Raw genomic sequence first — 13,834 nt, 5'->3', positions numbered from 1 at the left:
GAATGGGTCTCCCTGTAGTTTTCACCTTTGAGTAGTGCTTCCAAGTTCTTTTCTTGTTCCTTTCATTTTCTAAAATTAATAAAATTCATGTGTACGAGTAATTGTTTAATTACATATTCATTATAAATAAAATACAATATTTTCAGAAGAAGAAGAAAAAAAAAATTGCCCCCCCTCCCGCCTGCCGAGCCCTAGTGCTCTTTATAAATACGTACCAGTTCTTCATATTCCTTGTTTTCTAGCCCTGTGCGAACACGGATAGATGCGATCTTACTTCTGCAGACGCGATTTTACTTCTGCAGACGATTCAGGTAAAACGCCATTGATTGATCCTTTAATATTTAGTGTTTGGAGGTTTCCTTTTGTTGAGATTTATTTTACTTGATATGTCCGCTCATAGTTTTATACTTTGTCATATCCTGTAATTGAGAACTGGTTTTGTATGGGTTTCCCATGATAAATATCAATCTTATCTGACAGCAATTCCTATCCTTGAATGAACCTGAACCTCTAAGTTGCGTTTTATAGACCTTCCAAGGTAGGTGTCTCAATTGTGTAGAATTTGATTTTTCTCTTCTTGTGTCTGGAGACTGGTACAAGTTGTCAAGACGGTGAGGTAATAGATACAACCAGTATATGTATGAATTTATCTAATTATTTTTGAAATTTATTCTGGTTTTCTTTTGGTAGTTCCCTGGTTATGCCAGTTTAACTGCCAAGGAATATAAGTCTTAATTTGTTTCCTCTTCCTTTTCTGCTTCCAGGATGAAGTTTCTTGAAACCACTAGCGCCACCACAGAGGATGATAGCCTTGACGGCTTCCGCATGCGTATGATAACTAATTATAGGAAACACAGACCACTTCTGTTACGTGATGATATTGACCCTGAAAACGGGACATCTATCTGGAGGAGATGCTCAAGTTTAATCAAGCAAATCTTGCTCGCAGGTTAAAAAAGTATTCAACTGGTGCCCGGAGGCTGTTGAATGAGGGTCAGTGTCGGGAAAAAGATGGTTCTGATCAAAAGGGTGTAGCTGAATCAACTAACGAGCTGAGGGAGCTATATAATTACTTGAGAACTATAAATTCAAATCTTGCTCGGCGGTTAAATCCAGTAAGTCCCTGGAAGTGGATTCAGTGGAAGTTGTTGGGCAAGGGTCAGTCTGAAGTTGCTCGGAGGTTAAATCCAGTAACTCCCACTTCGAAGAAGCTGCAGTTGGGTAACGACAAAATTATGAAGTCAACTGACATCAAATTCCTTTTCAAGGTAAGTGGTGACGACATATACAAAGAAGTCAGTACTGGTACCCTTGAAGCCCATGTAGACGGGTTCCTATTCCTATATACAGATAACAGTGTGCATGCCCAAATAGTTATTTTATATGAGAAGATAAATGCTGTTTTCTGCCTAGTTGAAGACCAGTGCATGCTGCCTCGATTGCAGTTCTCTTTGGATGACCACATCATGGTGGGAACAAGAAGGATAAAGGATATCCAATTCCATTGGCTCTCCCAAACTTCTGGTGAAGCTCCTCTGAACTTCGCCAACAGAGCTCAGGACGCTATATGGGGTTCTCATTCCATACGACGTTGTCCATTTGAGAAGTTATATATGGAGTCCAAATTTCTTGGAAAACTTCCCTATGATGATCATGTGTCCACCTTTTACGTGACGTTATATTCCCTAGTTCGACTCGGAGAAGAAGCCTCCATTATGGTCAGGCTAGACGAGATTGAGATTGTTAATCTGGCAGAGTATGTACCTGGGAAAATTGAAATGACAGTTATACTGAAAGACTTCTGCCGTGATATACTCCGACATCACTTCCTGTCATAAAACATCGGCTTGACCAAGGATTCGTCAAGTTCTACGAGAATAATATCACTCAAAACTGGAATGAGATTGTTCAAAATACTATCAAGTCTCCGGGAGATTTCATAAAGAAAGGTGGATGGGACAGCTATCATCTTGAGAAGGATGCTATTACTTTGGACTACTACTCGGATTCATCCCACGGAGAGTACTCAGAAAAAGAACTGTGTGTGTGAGTGAGAGAGAGAGCAGTTACCAGTACTAAGTAATCAATACTATAAAACTTCTTTGCTGCTATATTTTCTTTAGTTTGTTGACAGATATTTCCGTGTTATCGGAAGGTCTGGTAATGCTATTGAGATGTTTCAACATGTTGTCAATTCAAGGATGTCTCTTTGCATTTAATTTATCTTTGCATAGCAAAGAGATTATAAATTTAAAACCAAAGCATACAGTAAGACAATCCATAGTCCATCATCCTACAGAGAGAAAGGAGCTCAGGGAAAACAAATAGAAAAACTATCACCTTATTTATTCTCTCTACCTCTGAAACCATAGGCAGGCCATAGTACTCAGACCAAATCTCTATGACCTTGCTTGATAATGGGTAATGACTCAAATCTCTTTGAACCTTGACATATATGTGTGAAGTTTATGTAGTGTTTACTGTTGTTCGGTTTACTTTCTATTTCATTACTTTAGTATAGTGTTTTCATAGTGTATTTTCAAGGCTGTAAGGTACTCTTTGTGACAAGGACAAGCTATTGAACCTAGGGTTTTGCAGGGCATTGTGCAGAACTAATTGCTACTTTTTTACTTTTTTTGTATTGATTGTTGGCCTTGTGAAATTTAGTGATCTAATGAATTTCAGTTATCTTTGTTGGGCACAACCACGCTCAGACTTCTGTCTCAAAGTTTTACCGAGCTACCCAGGTTCTCAAGGTACTCTTTCTGATAAGTTACTCGAACTTTAACTTTTGTTACTCTCAGGATTCATTAAGCTTATGCCGTACAAAGAAAAGCTAAAGAAAAGCTAATCTTTGCCATCATTTTGGCATGATAAGCGTATAAAGAAAAGCTAATCTCTTGGTGCTCACTCGGCCGAGTTATGCATCAATTTACCACACATCCTAGCAGCAGGGTGTCAATCAATTAATTCAGAAGTACAAATGTCCACCACCCAGGACACGAAATAGTCATGATGCACAACGAATTGTAATAAATTTGGCCAATTATGAATATTAATTTGTAGAGTGGTTTATTTCTGTTTACTCCTACACAACTATTACACGAAATATACGACACTGGCTGAATTGATGATATTATTAGCAATTAAGTGTAACATTAACGGATTTGGATCACCTCTCCTTGAGATCCAAAGCATTTTATACTAAGCCTAAATACTAATGAAGAATATGAATGACAAAACAGGATTCTGTCATGAGCACGTGCACACTAAACTAATGCAACCATTGGAAGTGTGGAAAAGCTTCACATCTCTAATGAAGAAGAGATAAGTACCAATGGACTCTCATGAATACAAAAGAATTACGAAATAAGTCTCTAAAACTCACCTCAAGGTACCAAAACTAAGGTCAGGTTTCTTGGTTAACAACCATTCTCTTTTTTCTCTCAACAAAATTTAGGATACCGCTTTTGTTTTCACTTTTTGCTTCTTCGGATCCACTGTAGATCCAGACAATCCAACAGGGGCCTGAGGTTCTTGGACCAATGAAGATCCGTTCTCTTTGACTTCACGACCATTTGTAGTAGCGTCTCCATTAGTAGGCTCTTTCTTGGATTCTTCTGCTTCACCTTCTGGAGTCATTCCAGAGTTGATGATATTAAGTAGTTGTGTGAGCGGGGGTAAAGCTTGGACTGGAACACCATGTGGACGTACAAGTAGGCCTCTTGCGGCTGCTTTTTTCCTAGCCTCTGCCGCTGCACGAGCAGCACGTTCATCGCCACCCCTACCCCGAGGAACTGTTTCTCCCATTATCACTGCATTAAGGGATTTATTGTTGGATGCATTCAGATTCCCCGAACCTCCTGCTGTGGCAGCTTGGAAAGCTTGTATCAAGTCAGGATGAGCCTGCCACAAAACGGTAGGATACAGAATTTCAAAATTTTCTTATCATAGTTGAGACAAATATGAAATGCAAAATCTAAGCAGAGATCCAATGGCATCGGCGTAACGAGATATACCAGTATAGGTTGTTTTGTTTCAAGAGTACCTTTAAGATATCAATGGCCTTCTGAGCGGAAGTAGCATTTACTGCTTGTCCCTTTTGCTTTTGTGCATTCAGCTGCAAAATAAAGATGAGCTTGTGTCATGAAAAAACTAACAAAGGAGGTTGTTCTCCAGCCACCTAACAGATATAAGTCGCTCATTTACCTGAAGCTCACGCATTCTAAATGTCTCTATCCAGTTCCGAGAATCACGCGTCCTAGAATCTTCTTCCCCAAGTTGCTTGACAAGTATGTCGTAAGTTTTTGTTTCATGCTGCAAACCCAGGCTCTCTTATTAAATAGAAACAAGCACGATATTGCAAGCATAAAATTTCGCATTTTTGCTCCTAGTGTTTTACCTGGAGAGAGAGTTTGAATGCACCCATACAGTTGAATGCAATAGCTAAAGCATGATAACATACAGCAGTCTGAATATGCTCCTCGCCAAGAAGTCGCTCGTTCTTTTTAAGGGCTTCCTGCAAATAGCGAAGAGCTGTATTCATGTTGCCTATATCCTGGTACATCATTGCAACGTTTATGTATGTTGCAGCCACGTCAGGATGATCTGGCCCACACGACAAACTCAGCAAGAGCAATGTTCGAGACATGTGTCGCAAAGCGAGCTCTGTTTGATTAAGTCCATGGTAAAAAAGAGCCATATTTCCATAGCTGCATTAACAGAATAGTAGATAACATGAGTCGCCAACAAAATAAGGTAATCAATAATTTATGAGCTATATTCAGTGCCAAACTCTTCACAAGGTGCTTGTATTGGACCTACATGCCCACATCGAACAATGACCCGCATGAAAATTTTATTCATTAATAATACTCCCTCCGTCCCTAATTAGATGAGCTATATGGTTTTTAGTTTTGTCCAACAATAGATGAGCTATTTCACTTATCAAGGGGGTATTTCTAAAACTATCCTTTTAATTGATTATTGTTACTATATGATATGTATGATTTGATAGTCATGTTTATATTCGTTGCGTAGGTGTTTTAAAATGCTTTCCAACGGTATAAAGTTTATAAAAAACCGTGGTATAGTTTTAAGAGATAAATCGTTTCTAAATTTTACTAATTATTGCCCATAAGGGTATAATTGTAAAAAATACTTAAATATACTCCACTTTCCTCCTTGCCTTAAAATTTGTGCAAACTACAAATAGCTCATCTAATTAGGGACGGAGGGAGTAGACGGAACAACTGAGTTGATAATTGATAACTTGGCTAACCTGTGAGCAGTATCAGGGTGGTCCAAACCGAGGCAACGCTCATTTATGATCAGCTCTTTGTGCTGCTGAGAAATAGCTCCTGCCATGTCTCCAGCATGATATAAAACCATCGCCAGGTACCTGAGAATTGCAAAGCATACAGTTGCTTAGGAAGTGTATAAGTTGAACACGCCAGTCGTATCTTCTTTCAAGTCATTTCAAGACCCACTTTACAATGAAATTCCCTTGTCCACATTACTCTAATTATCTTGACCTGTCAAGTTCATTTTTTACTGCCTTAAAAAGACCAAGCACGGCACAAAAGGTTGAAGTGAAAAAGTTACGAACATGCAAATATGCAAGTGATTGACCTGCATATAAGACTTGACCCTATTTTCCAACTTCAAATGTTTGGCATCTTAAGACATTGTGGGGAACTAAAAAGCATGGGAATGGTTAATACCTGCAGCAATTGGCAACCTCACGATGCATGGGACCAGTAACCTGGAATAAGAAAATTTGAGAAGATTACTACGAGTTAAATTGGAAAACTTGAAAATGAATACTAATAATAAATAAGTTGGAAGAACATACTTGCTGTAGAATAGAAAACGCTTCAGAAAACAACGTGTAGGCTTCATTAAGCATTCCCTAAAATAAGTCAGGAAATTAGTCAACTGACAGCGATTGAAAACCCATAAATAAGTCAGTTAACAAACAAAAACTGTAGTAATGAAGAAAGTATACCTCAGCCAATCGGACCTTGCCTGTTTCCACAAGATCCCTAGCTTCTGAGCATATCGGAATTGAATGCTTAATTACAGGTTGGAGATTCAAGATATCCGACGTTTGAAAGGGTGCTGAAGCTTCAAGATCATACTTGCGTGTGGCAATTGTTATGCCAACCTGGAAAATTATAAAACAAGATTAACTTTTAAAAGAAATATAATAAAGATATTAAATGATCAAAGAAATGAAATGAAGAATGTTGATACGGCTAGTAAAAACCAACTTAATTATTATTTTGAACTGCAAGATGAAAACAGAGTTCATTAGAATGACGCCATGATGTATACTTATCAGTACCTTTTGGCACAGATTACGAATAGCTGAGACTTTTTTCACCCGTTGTCTTGCGTCCTCGGGCAATTCAAACTGCATGACAGGAAGTTAAATCAAATACCCAGAAATAAGCCATAGATGTTACAATGCAGTTCAAGCCTAAATAGAATACCTGATATTTGAACTTTGCGAATTCGCAAATATCAGACCATAAGGCTTCATGAGTTATGTGTGCATATGAAGACTGATTCTTTTTTTCAGAAGCTCCAGCTTTCAACTTTGTTTGGCCTTTGGAAGACTTACCAGAAGCTTGATCCTGCAGAATAACACTGATGTTATACTAGATTGATCCATGGTCAAAAGAAAGGAACTGCGCTGGTCCCGACAAAAGACGTTTCTAGATATATTTTCTCCAACTTTTACTGAATAAGTTTACTTCCGATGAAATTTGTCCTTTGCTACTTCTCCAGTTTTTTATAACCAAAACCATGTAATGTTAATGATTGTTTGCTACAGCTCAAACAGCGAAAAAATTAAAGGGGAAAACTCAAAATTATAAAATTAGCTGCACAAAAATACTTGATAAACAAAAAGACAAATAAGTTTAGCTTCTCTACCTTCTTTTGGGATTTCGAGCCCTCGGGATGACCATTTCCAAAGAAACAGTTGAAGAAATGAGAAACTGCTGGCCCTATGTCATGGTCCTGTGAGTCTCTCAAAAGATCCTGTAATACCGAAATGGAACTGTAAGTTCTCATTGTTCTATTCACTGCTTACAAGTTAAAACTATTGTCTGATACGCTGGCAAGGTGGCAAGGAAGTGCCAAAAATCATGTGTTTGAGCATGTACTGATGAGAATTTGGAAAAGATTTAGATATTCTAAATTTGACATTTACTGTTTCAGCTAACGCTTCTCTCAAAAGAAATATCAACAAAGGATACGGTATGCAACATGTTCGGATGACTGGCCAATCATACATTGAAAAAGGGATACTAACCAAAGCTTTGACCTACATAATTATGTTATAAACTCTTTTCTCTTTTACTAAAATCATATAATAATCCATCTTGAAACACCTAACCATCCAACTCCAGTCCTTCCTTAGTTCATAGTTACATGCAGATTTATCCAGAGATCCCAATGCATAAAGACCATAAAGGATCAGGGACAATATTCTGATTCTATTCGCCTACAGGGTATAAATTTAAATAGCTATAAAAAAAATATACATAGAGCACAACTATAAGTAGAAAACCCCCCAACAAAGAAAATGTGCAAGAGGATTATTATCTAAAAGTTGGTACGTACCTTGAGAACGTGTTTGGCAGATCTAACAACAATCTCAATAGCACAGAGATCCCATATATGAGGTAAATGCTTTGTCATATTAGCTACCTGTGTAATAGCAATTTAGAGTTGTCACGCCAACAACCAAACAAAAGATATAAGATATAGAATAGAAAAAAAATAAAAATATTAAGAACCAATCAAAGACCAAACACTTAGGTCAGAATTAAACATCGAGCATATAGCGCAGGATTTGAACGTAAAAGCAAACCAAAACAAAACAAAAAAATTGGAGGCGTGTGGTTGAGATAATGCTTACTTTTCCAATATAACGAACGTTGATTCCATGAGCATGGAGTGCTTCAGTTAGAGTCTGGCCATCCATAGGAGAAACTTCAAGCGTGCAAAGATCTTGCACAAACTTGGGGAGAACAACATCTTTAAGATATGAGCCAGCTTTTCTCACATTTTCCTCATCTGCAGCCAACTCCTGATAGTACAAAGATGATGATGTTAAGAGGGAGGAAAAACATAGAGCAGAAAAATGATAAATCTACTGGAATGTCATTTAGTTATCTTGACCTACTTCTTCACTCCCTGCCAATTTAAATTCTGTAAGGACATTGGGGTTCAACAGTATCTCCTCAGAAATGACACCATTTTCAGCTTTTTCTATCTTAATTTCTTGTGCAGCTTTGTCCTCGGCCTCCTCGGTTTTAACCTGTGGTAAAACATAACAAGATAGCAAATTAAGTTTCTTGAAGAAAGTGTAACAATGGCAACGAGTCCAAGAAACCGACTATGCTATCACAACTAAAGCTTCTGTGCACTCTAATGCTGAAGTAAAAAATAAATAGCCTACCAGACGGGCAGAAACCATTATTATAATTTAACACTGTCACCAACAATACCTCACTATTGGAATGTGTGTCAACTGCCTCAACACCCTCTTTGGAATCATTAATTCGACTGACAGCATCAGTGACAGGTACCTCTCCATCAGGTACGGAACTAACTTGTGACCTCTCTGCAGCTTCAGCCTGTCATAGGAACCACACTAAAATTAGCAAGAAAGATAAGTCACTGAGAAAGTATGTACACATACACATAACGCATGAGGTCACCTGACAAAAGGCAGCAACAAGTTCAGGCCTCAAAACACAAAATCTAGTCCCCGGTCCTGTATAATTCGAATCTCGAGGAGTAACTCTCATCAAGTCCAGAAGATAATGTCTGAAAATAACATCTCATGGTATCAGAAAAGAGAAGACATAACAGGTGCAGCACAGAAAGATAAAAATAAAAACAAAGTAAAATTTATCAAGCTGTAGTCTCACCTGTCATCAGAACCGACAATACCCTTGCACTCCACAGGTGCAGCAAGTTTGACAGCATTACCAGATGCGTCAAGAACAGTATGTTCCTTCAAATGAAGACGCTTTGCAGCTTCTAGCACCTAGTATATGATTAAATTTTAATTCACTGAGAAACTTCATACTAAGAAACTAAGCACGGTTACTTAAAAAGAAAGAAAGAACGGAAGAAACAGAAGAAAAAAAATATAACAAAATAAAATGGGATCAATGAGAATATCAGTCTAAAACTCAGATTTAGCTCAAGAAACCCTCACCTTGGAGTGAAATGTTTCATTCCAACAGATTTTCTTGCCATTGTCAACTGAACCATACAAAAGTGAGTCTGATTTGTCTCCTTGAAGGATGCCAGGAATAATACTCTGAAGACATAATAGATATGACATTATCAGAAATTCCATCTCCGAGAAGATCAAACAATATGGAAACTATTGAGAGCTCTTTGGAGAAATGAAAACATGAATGGAGGAAAAAGCGAATAAAGAATAGTAAAATGATATGATAGCAAACTCAAAAACCTATTGAGGATTAATGTCCAAATTCTCATAGGAAGAGGTACATAAAATAAAATAAAAAATCAGAAGAGGCAAGTCACAAAAAAAAAATATAAAAAATAAAGCAAAGCAAGAAAATTAGCACCTGTGCCACTACTCTGTGACCCCTGTAATCAATTATGGCCATGGCAAGATTATAAAGTCCGGGAACATCAGCTTCCTGATATCCTTTAGTACCCTTTAGGTCATTGTTGGCAGAAGCATAAGTGGCCTGTTCACTGTCAGCCAACTGTGAGTCAGTGCACCCATCTTCCTCCAAATTGGAGCCGTTAGTTTTCTCTACATGTGAATCACTGCAGCCTCCATGATTGCAACAAGCCTTCTCGGATGAATCAGACAAAGAGCACATGTTCACTGATTTTAACTTAACACTCGAACTTTTAGATAGCTGACCGAGGTCAGCATCAACAGCAAAACTGAAGAATATGTTGTTGTGAACGTACCTAAAAGAGAATTTATAGAAATATATTAATCCATAAACACAAGATTCTCATTAATGAGACACCATTATTAAAGTATACAAAACAGTGTTATCAATTCCTGGCAACCTAATGAATATAAAGAGACATGGTAAGTGATTCTGTTTCACCACTCACATGTGAAAACACTCTGGATCAGTTGGATTAATGGGAGGTATACATCTGCTGATAACTCCAACAGCACCACTAATTGCAGCGTTGACGAAATCAGAAGTCACCTTATAGAGAGCCCTATCACGCAGGATCCTGCAACATCATTATACTTGTTAGTGATAGATAGACTGTCAACTGCTGCAATTCAATAACAATCAAAAGAGTAATTGAACAAAGACGTAAATGAGCGAACAACAAGAATTTGATCGACTAAATTGAACAGAAAGATTAACTATATAATGTACCTTTCTTGAGGTGAAGTGTGGGGAAACTCGCGACACGACTGAACTTCCTCATTCCAGTCTCTAAGCATGCCAACTAGCTCACTGCCGTACGATAGAGTAAAAGCATCCTCCGCTCTAGCTGCATCCCGTCTATGCTCTGAAATGATAGCAGACAAAAGACTTATCCAAATTATTCAAGCGTACCTAAGTCAATGCATACATAATTGCCATCCCAAGATTGAAAAACAGTGTTTCTACCACACTAGCACTCTTGGGATGCAGTAGTTATATATAACAACTATACACTCTAACCATTTTTCTTAACCCATGCATAGTAAGGAAAAAAATAGGGCTAATTTCAACTCAAAAAACAAACTATTTGAAATTAAGAGTAACGTAAGTTACCAGGAACAGGATATGCGCCAAGCCATGAGTTCGGTTCTAGCAGGGACTGCACGTTCTCAAAAGGGTGTGCAGAGGCCTTCCGCTCCAATATTTCACGGAAAGCTTCAAAAAAAATCATATTTAGGTTATTATATTGCAAACTTGATGTTTTCACCATGCAGTAATTCCCTAGGCAAGATTACTGACCTTTCTTAAATTTGGGACTAATCTTTTGTAAGAGACCAATTAGTGTTGTCGCTTCAGAAGCAGGTTTACACATCCTTGGATCAAGGGAGTTTCCTGTGCTTGAGTTCACATAAAACGAGTTTGTGGTTCCCGTAATACAGTATTTATTGCCTTCCACGGTAACAACATCGATATAAATCAAATCTCCCACAAGCCTGGAATGAGGTTACAAATGTGTATATATATATATATCAGAACTGGTATAAACTCCTACCATAAGACTGTTATGCAAGTCGAACACAAACAGATAACAGAGTCAGAAAATTTGAGCTAAGATGAAAGGTGACATATACTTCGAGAATTAATAAATTTAGGCACGGTTCAAACAAGGTATTCACCTCCTGTGACTTGGAGGAGGATTGAATGAAGAGAAAACAACACTTTCAACACATTTGATTTCCTTGGATGAAGAAGAAACCAAATTACTTAATGAGCCAGTAACATCCTCCATAAATCCCAAACCATCAAGCTGCGGGGCTTCAGCTTTTACTGATTCTGATTCTGCATGAGAAGGAGAATTTAATTCCGAAATAGTAATACATATAACAAAGTAAACTGAAATTCCAAAACAAAAACTATTACTCTAATTTCCTGAGTTGAAAGAACCAATAAAACAAAAAACAGAAAGAGTGGGATCTCAATTATCAACCTGCGGGTTTGTTTTGCAACATCTCATGCTGCAGGGCAAGTGAAGTTGATAAAGAGGCATGATGAATAGACAGAGAAAGCAATTCTCTAGCACGATGAACGTGAGCCCTTATGGATCTATCATCATAGAGTGCTGCAATACAGGCATCCCCATTAGAGACAAATAAATCAAACATAAACAAGGCTTACAATTAGACTTCGCATACCAGGAACCATCTCCAAGGAGCAACCACCAGTTGTGATATCGGCGACTTCAGAAATTTCATTGTAATCCTCTAGATGATGAGCAGAGCCAGCCTTAGTGTGCAGTACTAAATCATAGCATGTAATGTAACACGTCTCAGGAGCATCAAGAAGGAACTGTCTCAGATCCATCACAGAATCTCCTGGATTTAACTGGCCATTGAGAGGAAACAGACATTAGTTCTGATACTCCAACTTAATTTGGCACAAGATGATATACATTTAGATAGATAAACTCGATAAAACAGTTGCTTCTGATGTAATCATGCAAGATCAATTTAAAAAGAAGTTACTGCTTGGGTTTTTTTACTACTAATGGTCCAAAAGGAATAATTTAGTTATCAGTTTGTAAAACAAAGTGACTCACTTGTAACTCCAACTTCTCCCCTGACTGAGCTTTGACAGAGACGGGATAGAGATGGATCTCACCTAAACCATCCAAAAATGAATGTCAATAGAGATGCATATAACACAAAATTGCATAATATTGTTAGTTAAGTCAGAAGAAGAAACGGGATGATGCCAACCCAACTACTGAAATAGTCAAGTAAACTGGGGTTGGATGGTTGATAAGAAGCCTAACAATATTAACTGGACCCACTGAAGCCCAATTTTGATACAAGGAACACTTACAAAATTCCTTATTCTTTTCAATACTTTGGCATTATATAAGAAGGGGATACAAACGAAGTATAAGGTTTAGGTTTCCTCTACTTATGATTTCTACTCTAAATGTAAAGCTGTTGGAATATATCCCATTAGAGTAGAAACATAAAGATGCATAGTTTCTGTCATCGTATGTTTTATACAGCTTTTATCCGAAACAAATATTAGAATACCTTCGGCTTGCTTTGATTGATTTGTTGCATTTTCTGATTGAACCTCCACTGCCTCGGGATTGCTATTGCTTGAATCTTCATTAGAAGAAACTCCGTTAACAACAACACTAGTAGACTCCACAGCACTTGAATCATCATTCAAGGGAACATCATCAGTAGATACATCGTTCTTGGGAACATCAGTAGATGCAACGGGCTCTACTACAGTGTTTGTAGAATTCTGTGACCCCTGTGGCTGTGACGCTTTTTTATTTCTCGATTTGTTTGACTTCCCTGCCATTCTCAACCCTAATCTAAAAACAAAAACAAAAAAAAACAAATAAATAAATAAAACATAACCAAATACCCTGGATTTAAAACCTACAAATCACTCAACAAAACAAACAAAAAGAAGAGTAAAACCATTTCAATTTTACTATTCAAAATGACATCTTCTCATCAAAAGAACATCGTATCTTCACCAAAACTTACTCAAATCGAGCTTAATCATTAACAGGATCGAACAAATACTCTTTTTAACTAAAACCCATAAGATTAAACAGTATTATACTAAGTTTTCCAGAGAAACAAGTCATCCAGATCAAAACATATACTGTAAATAAAAACGGGATAAGAAAATCTACGAACCAAACCACTGAAAGAGTATAAGACGATTGAGATTATTAGAACCCAACAAAAACACCGGATTTAAAGAGCATTCAGTAATCGATTATAGAAACATAAACAAAGAACATAAAACATAAAATAGAGTTAGAGGGTTTTACAGCGGAGAAGATTGAGGAAGGGGCGGCCGTCAGGGAGAAGAAGCTATAAACTGGAAATATAGAAAAAACCTCTAAACCCCCTTTCTCTGAGAGCTCTTCACCAAATTTTCGTCCCTTATTTTCTTGCGACATCCAATGATTTTCATTGGACTGTATTACCCTCGTCAAAATTATCCAGTGTTTCAGTAACCCGAGTTTTTCCAAAAGGTCATCTATCTAGTTCATTTTCAGCCACTAGATTTCAGTGTTGCAGGAGCTATTGAATCTTGTTGACTTTACCTAATGAATCAAAGGCTGAGAAAGGATATTTTCTTTG

At 37.5% G+C, this 13,834-nt stretch overlaps 1 protein-coding gene across 2 annotated transcripts; it reads right to left on the bottom strand.

The window, feature by feature from the left end:
- Nucleotides 1–3,099: 3,099 nt before the first annotated feature.
- On the bottom strand, nucleotides 3,100–13,627 carry LOC113323069 (clustered mitochondria protein-like). 2 transcript variants are annotated; one of them, XM_026571314.1, is made up of 29 exons: nucleotides 13,519–13,627; nucleotides 12,755–13,047; nucleotides 12,283–12,344; nucleotides 11,879–12,068; nucleotides 11,674–11,805; nucleotides 11,363–11,525; nucleotides 10,986–11,179; nucleotides 10,800–10,901; nucleotides 10,416–10,551; nucleotides 10,135–10,263; nucleotides 9,624–9,981; nucleotides 9,242–9,346; nucleotides 8,949–9,067; nucleotides 8,736–8,844; nucleotides 8,523–8,651; nucleotides 8,198–8,332; nucleotides 7,931–8,101; nucleotides 7,633–7,719; nucleotides 6,940–7,047; nucleotides 6,495–6,638; nucleotides 6,347–6,415; nucleotides 6,008–6,166; nucleotides 5,855–5,911; nucleotides 5,724–5,764; nucleotides 5,282–5,401; nucleotides 4,403–4,712; nucleotides 4,210–4,317; nucleotides 4,049–4,120; nucleotides 3,100–3,906 (listed from the first exon to the last, which is right to left on the bottom strand). In XM_026571314.1, exons 2-29 carry the CDS (start codon nucleotides 13,032–13,034, stop codon nucleotides 3,457–3,459), a joined length of 4,239 nt encoding a protein of 1,412 aa, XP_026427099.1. In that variant the 5' UTR covers nucleotides 13,035–13,047; nucleotides 13,519–13,627; the 3' UTR covers nucleotides 3,100–3,456. The 2 variants fall into 2 exon arrangements, with proteins under 2 accessions (XP_026427099.1, XP_026427098.1); XM_026571313.1 differs by having other exon boundaries at nucleotides 3,457–3,906; nucleotides 12,755–13,042.
- Nucleotides 13,628–13,834: the final 207 nt, after the last annotated feature.

The sequence above is a fragment of the Papaver somniferum genome, chromosome 11 (assembly GCF_003573695.1).
Source record: "Papaver somniferum cultivar HN1 chromosome 11, ASM357369v1, whole genome shotgun sequence".
Lineage (NCBI taxonomy): Eukaryota > Viridiplantae > Streptophyta > Magnoliopsida > Ranunculales > Papaveraceae > Papaver > Papaver somniferum.
The sequence above is the reverse complement of the archived record's forward strand: the minus strand, read 5'-3'. Positions and strand labels throughout refer to the sequence as shown.

Coding starts and splice junctions, on each gene's coding strand:
- LOC113323069 (XM_026571314.1), bottom strand. CDS start 13,034: ATGGCAGGGAAGTCAAACAAATCGAGAAATAAAAAAGCGTCACAGCCA. Junction 6,639..6,939: donor GCTCGAAATCCCAAAAGAAG/GTAGAGAAGCTA, acceptor GTTATTCTGCAG/GATCAAGCTTCTGGTAAGTC. Junction 4,121..4,209: donor TTAGAATGCGTGAGCTTCAG/GTAAATGAGCGA, acceptor TTTATTTTGCAG/CTGAATGCACAAAAGCAAAA.